The sequence below is a fragment of the Acomys russatus genome, chromosome 16, assembly GCF_903995435.1.
Source record: "Acomys russatus chromosome 16, mAcoRus1.1, whole genome shotgun sequence".
Classification (NCBI taxonomy): domain Eukaryota; kingdom Metazoa; phylum Chordata; class Mammalia; order Rodentia; family Muridae; genus Acomys; species Acomys russatus.
In genome coordinates this window covers 1,790,146-1,801,833 of record NC_067152.1, presented here as the reverse complement: position 1 = coordinate 1,801,833, position 11,688 = coordinate 1,790,146, and the positions used below count along the sequence as shown (strand labels likewise).

At 46.7% G+C, this 11,688-nt stretch overlaps 1 protein-coding gene and 2 non-coding genes across 3 annotated transcripts; all 3 read right to left on the bottom strand.

The window, feature by feature from the left end:
- Window positions 1-100: 100 nt before the first annotated feature.
- Tsr1 (TSR1 ribosome maturation factor) lies at window positions 101-11,615 on the bottom strand. Its single transcript, XM_051157943.1, has 15 exons — window positions 11,304-11,615; window positions 11,043-11,146; window positions 9,827-10,046; window positions 9,590-9,724; window positions 8,327-8,751; window positions 7,490-7,649; window positions 6,822-6,979; window positions 5,220-5,413; window positions 3,947-4,109; window positions 3,440-3,550; window positions 2,699-2,831; window positions 1,099-1,215; window positions 647-787; window positions 469-543; window positions 101-372 (listed from the first exon to the last, which is right to left on the bottom strand). Exons 1-15 carry the CDS (start codon window positions 11,398-11,400, stop codon window positions 194-196), a joined length of 2,412 nt encoding a protein of 803 aa, XP_051013900.1. The 5' UTR covers window positions 11,401-11,615; the 3' UTR covers window positions 101-193.
- LOC127200898 (small nucleolar RNA SNORD91 family) lies at window positions 2,513-2,602 on the bottom strand. The gene has a single exon (XR_007832116.1). It is a non-coding gene; the product is annotated as a small nucleolar RNA SNORD91 family (small nucleolar RNA).
- Window positions 3,246-3,335, bottom strand: LOC127200895 (small nucleolar RNA SNORD91 family). The gene has a single exon (XR_007832114.1). It is a non-coding gene; the product is annotated as a small nucleolar RNA SNORD91 family (small nucleolar RNA).
- Window positions 11,616-11,688: the final 73 nt, after the last annotated feature.

Sequence of the window (11,688 nt, the reverse complement as noted above, 5' to 3'; positions counted from 1 at the left end):
TTTTCAAAAATCCTAATGGAGAAAAGTATTTCAGTAAGATTTACAGTTTGGGGACGACGCTGTAAATAACAACAGTGTAAACACTGTACTTAGCAGAGACCGCTGAAATAGAAAGCACAAATTGCCTAGTCACAACCCACAGACTCCATGCTGGAGTCCTGGCTGTAGGAGAGACAGAACCCCACAGAATCCATTACTCCATGTCCACTTCAGACACTGCTGAAGAGATCTCACTTTTCACCCAAGGTACTGGTTCTGGTACATAGGGATCGTAAGTCCATTTGGGGAAAACTCGCTTATAGAGATTCATTAATACTGTATCCTGAGATTTTAGCTTCCCATCAAAACTACACTTCATATGGCCATGGGTACCTAGAAGGAAAACAGAAAATTGGTCAAAGTAGGCTTCTAAGCAGTAAACTCACAGCCCAATAGTCCCTTGGTAACACTCAGAAATCCCACTCTTACCTAGAGGCTCCTTGATGTGTCCCCTGCGGCCCCACTTGGTTCTCAGTTCCACAGGCTTAAACCACATCACATCCTCTTAAAAGGAGCACACAGACCCAAAATCAAACATTTACCCACGCAGTGTCAAGACCATCCTCCCACCACAAGGAAGTTCCCCCTCTCCTTCACTCATGCCTACCTCTGTTGAAGAACATGTAACGCACTACTGCCATCTTAGTGAAGATCTTGAAAGGATGACCACTCAGAACAACTCTCTTGATGACCATCCTGTCTGGATCCACTGATAACAGATGGCCTGTAGCAATAAGGCTATGCATTCCTAAAAAAGGAGAGCAGCTGTTAATCTCCAGGCCAAATCCTTCAGCTAAATTTTCTTGGAGAAATACACTCTGCTACCTTCCTACGGCCACAGGAAGACCACTGAAAGATACTTCTATTACACCAGTCCCCCAAACCCACGTTAAGCAGCCTGCACTGAAGTGAGCCAACAAGTAAGAACTAGTTTATCATCCTGGGCTTACACCCACCAGTATAACTTGATACAGGGAGACCCCTAAGTCTAAGTCAGAAGAGCAATGGTCATAGTGGGTACCTGTATGTTCACTATTTACCATTCAGAAGTCAACATACCATTGCTTCTCTGCTTGAAAAGCAGCACAGACGCAGGAGGAAAAGTGATTGGTGCAAACACTGTCGCCACTAAGGCCGCATCAGCAGTCAGGAATCTCTGAAATTTGTGTTTATCAGCTTCCATAGTAAGGGTCCAAAATAAAGAAAGAAAAGTGAAAAGTCATTTGAGAAACCATAAGCAATCCAAAGGCTGCCGAAAGCTGTAGTGCTGCGCACATAGCCCCACCTTTTCAAGTTACGGTAATGTGTATCAAACCCAGGGTCTTGTATGCGCTAAGTGCTCTGCCATAGAGCACATCATACTCTCAGTGTTTAAGACCCATACTTTATATGCGCATGTGCTGGGTGTAGGTATTTTTGAGTGCAGTGCCTCTAAGTTGACCAGTGTCACTCCTGGGAATCCAACCCAGGTCCCTCTACAAGCTCCAGTCTGTTTTGTTTTGAGACAGGTCTCATGTATTGTAGGTTGGCCTTGAACTTGCTATGTACCTTCCTCCATTTCTCAAGGGCTGAGATTACCAGCTTCATCTTGTGTTTCTTTACACTAACTGCCAAACATTCCCCCCAACTAAAAGATAAATAGCCTCGTCCTGTCAGACGCATTGAAAGTGTCCTCCAGGTGACCTGGTCTCACTGCCTCCACAGCCAGTGCTTTTACTCGGACTACTACATCAGCACCTCAGTCTTGAGCAAGGCTTTCTACCCAGAGAGTAAATACGGCTCTGGGCTGAGCTCTTTTGTGCTGGGTGTAAGACAAACTCTGTTCATCTGCAACACCATCATTACTTTCTTAAAATAATAAAAGCTTCTGAATGAATTTTATTTTGGTGGTGTGGGGACCCATGTGCTACAGCACTAGAGCAGAAGTCCACGACAGGTCTTTGCTCCATCACATGCAGCCAGGCACTCACTGAACGAGGTCCTCAGGCTCAGCAACTAGTACTGAGCCTGCTCCAATTACTTTCTATTCCAGCTACTCAGGTCTGCCCGTGTGAGCTGAGCATGGTGGGTGCGTCTACCCACGTACTCCAGCATTCTGAAGGCCAAGAAGGACCAGCTGGGTGACATATTAAGACCTTACCTCTCAAATCTTAGTAAATTAAAATAGAAAATAAAAGAGTCATACACAATAATTAGATACTTATCCAACAAGCAGGCAATAATAATAATAGGTAAAGGTGGGAGGCCCCAAGTTCAAGGCCTTCTAGGCCAATATTAACCCTGTCTCAAAGTCAAAAAACTAAACACACATGTAACAAGATATGCTAGAAAATGACAACATAATGGGGGAGAAAATGTACCCAGAGCACCAGTAGTGCTGTCACCATCTCTGTCTCCTGTCACTGAAAGGCCAAAGCCCTGAGCAGGTAACATGGACAGAGTCTGATCTAAACCCACTCTGGAACAATACTCATAGCAGAGAGGCCCCAGCACACACAGCTTGCATCACTAGGATGCTTCAGACAGGTTCAGACAGTAAGATAAAACATCACTGGCTCCCAAGTCGAGTACTCAAAATGTTTCTAACCCCAGAGACCTAAGTGTTGCAAGTTGTGTAAAGGACAACAGGTGGCAAGACCTCAGCAGCGTCCATGCTTACCCGCTGTGTGCTGGGAGAATAAAGGCGAGGCGCGGAAGCGCCTGAATCCACAATGGAAGATCAGCTCTTCTTTGGCCTTCACGGGTTCCGTGTTGCCAGGGTTCCGGCTCACCACCATGTTCAACACTGACATCTGAGGACCAAATAAGAAAAAGCTTCACAGTCTAGGCATTTAACAGCCCAACCTGAAAGGCAAACCAAGCAAACATCAGATTCACTCTAAGAACTGACCATGCGAGTCAGTATCATACACATGTCATTTTAAGCAGTCCTTTACCCAACAACTGGCATTATAGGTGCATTTAGGCCTCCTTGGTGCTTCACGTACCACGTCTAAGCTAGCTTACCATTCCACATCAACACTGAAAGCGCCAGACATAGTGACCGCTGCTCCCATTACCATATACCCTCCCAACCACAATCATCCAAGCCTTCTCAACCATCCTCAGTACACACGACTACTGGCTACCTAGCAAGAACAGATGTACACATGGCACAGGCGCTTGCTTTTATGACTGGTAACCCCCATTCTGCTCTTAAAAAAAAGCCCCAGAGAAGCCTCAGAACCACAGACTGCATCACGAGAATGCTTCAGACAGGTTCAGACATCCTGGCATAACCATCATTGACTTCTCTGATTCCTCAACCAAAAAGGTAGCCACTTTCATCTCAACGAGCAAAATGTTGAACATTTTGGAAAAGTATTTGTAACTCTCCATCTGCCACAAAGCACTGATTTACCTTCTGTTCATAAGGTAGCAAAGAAAATGCAATCAAAGGTGCTCCTTGCCTGAAATACTCAATCACTGAGACAGGAACATCAGAGACATGAAGTGTGACATACCAGCCAACCTGCCAGGAAGAAGCACAAGACAGTCACAGGGTTACCTAATGTCCCAATAATGACAGATGCGTTCTCCAAACATATGCCAAGCCTAATTGACACTCGGGGATATGTCAACCATCCAGAATCAACCTTTTCAGTTAATTATCTCTGATCCCTCTTTATTCCCGAACAAGCAGCATGGTTGTCAAATAAAAACAAATGACAAGTCCGGCATGGTGTCCCACACCTTTAATCCCAGCACCCGGGAGCCAGAGGCAGAGGCAGGTGGATCTCCTGAGTTCAAGACCAGCCTGGTCTACAGAACGAGTCTAAGACAGCCAGGGTTGTTACATAGAGAAACCCTGTCTCGAAAAAACAAACAAAACAACACAAAATTTACAAGGTGGGCAGAAGACAGGTACCTCAGCTCCTTCAACTTCTTTTCCCTCAATCTCTTTAAAAATTCTTTTCCTAGTATTAATGAAATTCTGAAACTGGAAGATCCGAGCATAATCTCTAGGAAGGTTCTCCTTAGGGTCCCAAGGAGACGTCCGGAAGCTCTTGAGGCCTCTATATTTCTGAAATCTAGAACACAGGTTTAAAGTAGGAGGGTTAGATGGTGCTATATAAGACACACCTCACGTGCAAAATGGTTAAGGCTCTAGGTTTTTCAAAGTGCTCTTATCTAGAATGTACCTCAGTGGTAAAATGCTTACCTAGCATACACATGGCTGCCCAGGGTTCAATCCCCAGCACAGCACAACAAGCAAGTTTTTAAATCTGGCTCTATAGTATATACCTCTACTCCCACCTAGCACTGGGAGTCATGTGTTCCATGTCAGCCTGGGCTACAAAGCAAAGCTGTCTCAAAAAATTAAGGCACTGGGGCTGGACAGATGGTTCAATGATTAAGAGCACCGTCTGCTCTTCCAGGGGTCCTGAGTTCAATTCCCAGCAACCGCATGGTGGCTCATAAACGTGAGATCTGGTGCCCTCTTCTAGCATGCATGCAGAATACTGTATATGTAATAAATAAATAAATCTTTTGGAAAACAAAAGAATTAAGGCACCAAAATACTCTTATAAACTAGAACTGGCCGTGGAAGTACACACCTACAATCCCAGCACTTGGGAGGTGGAGGCAGGAGGATCGAGGCTTGCTGGTCTACATGAGACCCTGTTTTTCAGACAACTCCAAACTAATAGCTTTAGCAAAAAAGCATGTTATCTAAAATAGCTCCTAACAAGCATTTCAGAATCAAACTAGACTTTTCACAGGGGACAAAGTTGCCTATCAGGGAATGGGGTCCTTCAATCTGCCTTACAGCTTGCTTCTAAAATCACCTACATTTTCTGACTTTTTTTTGTTTTTGTTTTTCGAGACAGGGTTTCTCTGTGTAGCCTTGGCTGTCCTGGACTCGCTTTGTAGACCAGGCTGGCCTGGAACTCACAGCGATCCGCCTGCCTCTGCCTCCCAAGTGCTGGGATTAAAGGCGTGCGCCACCACGCCCGGCCATTTTCTTACTTTACAAGCATTCATTCAAAACATACACTCTTACTTCCCAAATATGCAGCTCCGGGTATTTACTCTGCAAGGAATGTCTGCTCGTTAGCTGTAGCCCTCCATTTCCTCCCTACTCAATTCTAGAGCATCGAAGTTTTAAGTTCACTTGTGTGAAGTGACTGTTGACTAACCGGATTCTGGCAGCCACGTCGCGGGGGGTGTCCATCTCATCTGGAAACATTTCTTCTAGTCGCTCCTGTTTATACTTCTCCAACATCCTCTCCTCGGCCTCGTCATCAACCTTCTCATCATACAGGTCGTCACGCACAGACTCCCCTAGAGTCATAGTCTCACACTCCTCCTCCTCCTCCTCACCACTCCCATCCTGCAAAGCAGGGGTAACAAATATGCAACATGAAACACACCTGTAGTCTTTTTTAAATTTGTCTTTTCTCTGTGCCAAGCACTTCAACAAGACTTCCTAGGGAGGTACAGGAAAAGCAGCACACAGGGCAGATGGGACACAAAGGAACTGTGGGAGGTAGAAGTGGAGACAGCTGCCCCATGGCCTTTGAGAGGGCAAAGCCCAGATTCACGCAGAAGAGCTGTTGCTTCAGGGAAGGGTTCCTGGCATAGACAATGAGGCTCCCCAAAACAGTCCCAATCCCAGCCCCAGAGCCAGCCCCAGCTGTAGCAGCTCCAGCCCCAGTGAACTTGGGGGCTGTGTCGATGTCCCTTGAAACAGTGCTGGTCTGGAAGCTGTGGCTGGAGATGAGGGAGGTCAGAGGCCACTGGGCTGCCAAGCTATGGGGGCCTCATCTGCTGGCCCATGTAGACGACTCAGCAGCTGAGAGGTGCTCCCGATCAAGGATCTAATAGACAAACTTGGAGCAGGCACACATTTTCAAGGGTGAGGGGCCAAGGCAGGAGAGCTGCTCCCACAAGCAGAGAAGGTAGAGAGGGCCACACTTGTAGTCTTAACATTTAAAAAGGGGAGGCAGGAAACTCACTGTGAGTTTGATGGCAGCTTGGGTGACAAAGTAAGATTAACAACCCAGGAAGCACAGGGGATGCAGCTCAATTGGCAGAATGCTTTCCTACCTAGTGCGCATGACGCTCTCGTTCACACCCCAGCACGGCCTCAAGCCAGGCAGATCCCACATGCCTATGACAGGCAGAAAGCAAAGCCACAGCACCAGCAAGGTGGCTAAGTACGTAAAGGCACTTGTTTCCAACACTGATGACCGGATTTCTAGACCTGAGTTCTATCCAGGGAACCGAGATGACTCCAGCAAGCTGCTCCTAACTGCCATACATTGGCTCACATTTAACCGCAAGCACGAGTGTGAAATGAGCAAAGCGATGCGCACCTCTTTTTTTTTAAAGATTAGTATACAGTGTTCTGCCTGACCTGACAGGCAACCAAAGTTGTCCTCTGACCTCTAAAATCATGCTTTTACTCATAAACACATTCTCACACGCCTGTCCTCACCTTCTACCATGAGACACATCTTTTACTTGTTAACTTGGCCCTAGTCCCCCAGAGATCCTGTCTCTACCCCTAACCCTGCCATCAGCACAGTACCACATCTGGCTTTACATGGGTTCTGAGGATTCAAACTCAAGTCCTCTAACACTTAGGTGGCACTATACTCAACCTCAAAATCAATTATACTAAGAGAATTTAGTTATGAAAACCTCTTTTCTATAATTACAGGCACGCTTACGCAGCTGATTTCATAGTTTTGTTTTTAGAGCTACTCACACAGGCGGCTCAGTGGCCCATTTCTTACCTGAGACTCCTCCTCCATAAAGCCTTCATGTTGTACGTCATCATATTCATTGCCGTCCCCACCGCTTTCATCCCCTTCATCCACAATCCACTCAGCTTGGTAAGTGGATGTTCCCTTAGGGACCTTCTTCACCACCCTGGGCGGCTGCTTCAGTAAGTCTGTTGTAAAAACACAAACAATTCATTGATATATTCTCACCTTTGCAGACACTGCTACCAACATGAGACAACAGCAGCTGCCCCGAGGCCAGACTCCTCCAAACTTCACTCAGGCGGCGCACAGTCAGCAACCAATACACGGCCGTGCTGGGCCCTGTGATGGACCTAATGTCACTTATTATTTAAAAAGACAAGCCTGGAGTGACTTCTAGAGAGGAAGCAGAGCGGGACACGGTGCCTGCTTAGTACAGTCATGTAGTACTTGACCTTCAATCTCCTCCTCATGCAGCCCTCTAAGCAAATGAGCAGTAACCAAGTAAAGAGCTATACAAAAGTCAAGTCAGGCCGGGCGAGGTGGCGCACTCCTGATTTCCCAGCTCTCGGGAGGCAGAGGCAGGCAGATGTGTGAGTCCAGGACAGCCAAGGTGACACAGAGAAACTATGTCTCGAAAAACAAAATAAACACAAACAAATTAAAGTCAGATGAGTAACATGTTTGCTACCACTGACCGTTTGCCTCATCCAGCTCCTCTTCCGTGGGCCAGGTTTGCTCCCCTTCCATGGGATCTGGAACAACCTCTGTTTGTAAAGTCTCCTGCTGGTCAGGGTCTGCCTTCATCAGAACTTTAAGGTCTTCTTCCATGTCATCTGCAGCATCTGTAACACAAATCTAAAACCAAAAGCGGATTAACAGTCTGTCATTAACCTGTAACAGGAATCTGAAAGAGCCAAAAAGTAAACAGAAAATCAAAACATACCAAGGTTTCCACATGGCTCTCTCCTAGCATTCCAACTCTGCTCCCCTGACATTGTTTAACCTTGGCCCTCTCCTGTTTATATACCTACGTTTACACAGTCCCCAACATATTCACTCATCCCTTCTGTATACCTGGTTGACCTGATCTTTCCTTTGTAGCTTGCTACTGTACTTGATTTCCACAGCAGGTCTGCACCTTAACTACATGCGATGGTAATTTTTAAATTCACAAGTTGTGTTTTCTCCTAATTCAAATTAAGTTCTGCCAACTGTGCAGAATATCTAGGAAATGCTAGATAAATATACTTGATCAACATATATCTGTTTACTGCCTTACATTGCAAACTAGCAGTAGTCTCCTCACGACCTAAGCATGCCAACTATCTGCTTTGAAAACTTAAACACAGCCTGGGCCCACAAGGTAGGAAGAGAACCAAAGCCTGTCAGGTTGTCCACACTAGTGATATGCCCTCTCCAGCATACAAAAGTAAGATAAGTAAAAAAGTCAAAAACAACGTTAGGCAAAGAAGGTAGCCAACAAACAGAGGGCCGCCCAGCCCGGTCAGAAGTAAAAACCGTATCAGTCTTACCTCCATTGTCATGCTTGGTTTCTTCTGGGATTTATTCACTCTAGGATTTAACGGGAAAGGGTCCACAGGCGCATCTATCTGATTCATTTGGAAATCACCATGTCCAACAATATGCAGCAAGCTATTTACATTCAGAGCCCTCCCTCGAACATAGCCTGAGATTTTCAAGGTGCCCACAGAGCTGTTTTCCTCACTTGGCATGAAGTCAGCAACATGGGCAAACAAATAAGCTCGCCGCTCTCGAAAAGCAAGATGTCGTTGCTTCTGGTTAGCCAACTGTCTAAGCAGCATTCCTACTTCCTGCTGGGTGTCTAGGGACAGGACTCTGTCTTCAGGAAAGCGTTTCTCCGCTGTTTTACTGAGCTTTTTTCTGGCATCTATCTGTTTCTTTGGTGGAAGACCAGAAAGCCCCTGGACAGCTAGTGCTGGAGAGAGAGACAAAAAAAAAAAAAAAAGAGCTTAGTAACTTATTCTTTCACTACTTGAAAATTCCTCTCCAGTTCAACACCAACCCAGCAGTTCTACTGTGATTCCTAAAGAAATGTCACAGCCCAGCACAGTGGCGCATGGCTGTAATCCCAGCACTTGGGAGGCAGAGGCAGGCAGATCATTGTTAGTTCAAGGCCAACCTGGTCTACAAGGCGAGTACAGGACAGTCAAAAGACTACACAGAGAAACCGTCTCAAAAAAAGGAAAACAAAAATATAATAATAATGTTCAATTTGGACACCTATATCCCACATCAGAATACAACCCATTGTTTTTGTTTTGTTTTAGTGTTTCGAGACAGGGTTTCTCTGTGTTGCCTTGGCTGTCCTGGACTCACTTTGTAGACCAGGCTGGCCTCGAACTCACAGTGATCCGCCTGCCTCTCGAGTACTGGGATTAAAGGCCTGTGCCATCACGCCTGGCTAACCCATTGTTTCTTTAATTATTTATTAAGTATACAATGTTCTGTCTGCATGTACACCTGCAGGCCAGAAGAGGGCATTAAATCACATTATAGATGGTTATGAGCAACCATGTGGTTGCTGGGATTTGAACTCAGAACCTCTGGCAGAGCCATCAGTGCTCTTAACCTCTAAGCCATCTCTCCAGCCCCTACAACCTATCGATTGTATTCCTAAATCAAATGCTAAACTTTGAGCCTGGGAAGATCGGAGTTGCACACGCGCACAAAGAAAAAAAAAGAAAGGAAGAAAGGAAGGAAGAAAAGTGCAAATTTACTTTCTTTGCTGGTCTCCAATACTCCAACACACTTACTATAGGTGGGAAGGCCCTGAGCAAACAGACAAGACAGACAGTAATCCCCAGTACTGTCCCAGCCTTCTAGCGGGTCCAGGAGGAACAGAATGGTATCAGCAACTTTTGCCATGTCTAATACAGTATGCAGATCCCCTGGATACAGAAGACACAGTAAAAACAGGTAAGTTAGCACATTATAATCAAGAAACGGAACTACTTAGAACACAACGACAGGAAAGCATTGGATACTCTAACCTGGTCTGGCACATGTGAAAAACCATCGATGTTTCAAACCGGGACACAGAAGCATAAAGCTGTGGGTGTTCCCCCAGTCGTTCAAGTACACTGTCCCCAAGGCTTCATTCTGAAGCAGTGTAAATGCCTCTGGAAGGGAAATGCTGGTGTGCAGAGGTACCACCAGCACCTGATGAGGAGGCCCATCCTTGCTGCCCAGCTGCCTCTTCTCTGCCAGAACCTGGGAACACAGAGGTTCACAGCTATCATTTGCTTCACCAACTACACCTTCAAAACTACAGATGCTGCCACACCAACGCAGCACTCCCTAGATGCACATTGTAGATCAGGCTGGCCTCGAACTCACAGGGATCCACCTGAGTCTGCCTTCTAAGCGCTGGGATTAAAGGCGTGCGCCACCACTGCGCCGGCTGGGAATTTTATCTAATGTAAAACTTAGAAAGGAATCAGAGAAGCTAGAGACACAGCTCAGCGGCTAAGAGCACTGACTGTTCTTCTAGAGGACCCGTGGTTCAATTCCTAGCACCCACATGGCAGGTCACAACTGTTAACTCCAAAATCTGACACCCACAGACACACATGCGGGCAAACACCAGTGCACAAAAATAATAAATAGCTAATTAATTAAAAAGGAAAAAAAGGGGCTGGAGAGATGGCTCAGCGGTTAAGCGCACTGACTGCTCTTTCAGAGGACCCAAGTTCAATTCCCAGCACCCACACGGCAGCTCACAACTGTCAATAACTCCTGCTTCAGGGGATCTGACACCCTCACACAGATGTACATGCAGTCAAAACATTAATGTACATAAAATGAAAAGCATTTTTTAAAGAAGGGAAAATAAAGATCAGAATGGCTCGGGCCTTTAAACTGAGCACTCAGGAGGCAGAGGAGTTGGAGGCCAGTCTTGACTTACTTGGGAACTCTAAGCCAGCCAGGGCTTCACACTGTAAGACCCTTTGTTTTAAATAAATAACAACAACAACACCCTGCAAAAGAGCAGCAGCGGTCCGTATAAATGAATTCGCCCAAGTGCTAAGCATTCTCTTGAAAGCCAGAGTTTGGCAGGACCTCAACTAAAACGAACACCGGCCGAAGGTACCTGGAATTACTTCCATTTTCGTCCCATTTCGATCACATTTCCCTATCTAGTTTGAGACATTACCCACCCGTCCAAAACCATAAGCCGCACCGTTTCCCAACCCCCGCTCTTCTCACCGCCTCCCTTTTCTGCTTTCGGAGCTGGGTGGCGCGATGCCTCTGGTCTACTCGGCTGAGCTGCTTCTTCAGCTTCTTGCTCAGGATCTTCGGTCCTACACGGCCTGAAAGGCAGAGCAGAAGTGGCTGTTCTCCACCATGAGATTAACCAACAAGAACCTCCCGGCGCTCCTTAAAAAGAGCTTTTGGCTAGGGTCCCAATCTAGTCTCTGCCTGGGCATGGATATCCGCTAAGCAGCCCTTCCGCCTCTGTCTACTCACCTTTACTGTCCCGTTGTGCAGACCCACCACCGTGGTGCCGCCCGCCTTTATGAGCTTTATTCTGCTGCTTCAGCGGGCCGGAGCGGTGAGCCGCCATTCTGCAGCCCACGTGCACCGAATAAACACTACTTCCGGGCGGACCGGAGCGTTTCCGGCCCCGGAAACTGGCCTGGGTCTTAGGTCCCGCACCTTCTCGCGAGGTTTCCTCCGCCTGCCTGAGATCCCGGAGTGCCAGATTCTCCGCAGATCCATCGTGGGAACTTTTCCCACGTTCCAGCCCACAGTTGAGGGCTGAGAGGCGCCGGCTGTAGTCTCCCGGCTTCAGCTCGTAATTCAGAGGGCCTATTTTGCGCTCACTTTTCTATTTTTTGCACGCTAAAGTTGC

Excerpts from the sequence above, each read along its gene's own strand:
- Tsr1 (XM_051157943.1), bottom strand. The coding sequence starts at position 11,400 with ATGGCGGCTCACCGCTCCGGCCCGCTGAAGCAGCAGAATAAAGCTCAT. Across the intron at positions 1,216-2,698 it reads ATTCTCCCAGCACACAGCGG|CTGATAAACACAAATTTCAG; the intron begins GTAAGCATGGAC and ends TTACTATGGAAG. Across the intron at positions 544-646 it reads TTACATGTTCTTCAACAGAG|AGGATGTGATGTGGTTTAAG; the intron begins GTAGGCATGAGT and ends GCTCCTTTTAAG.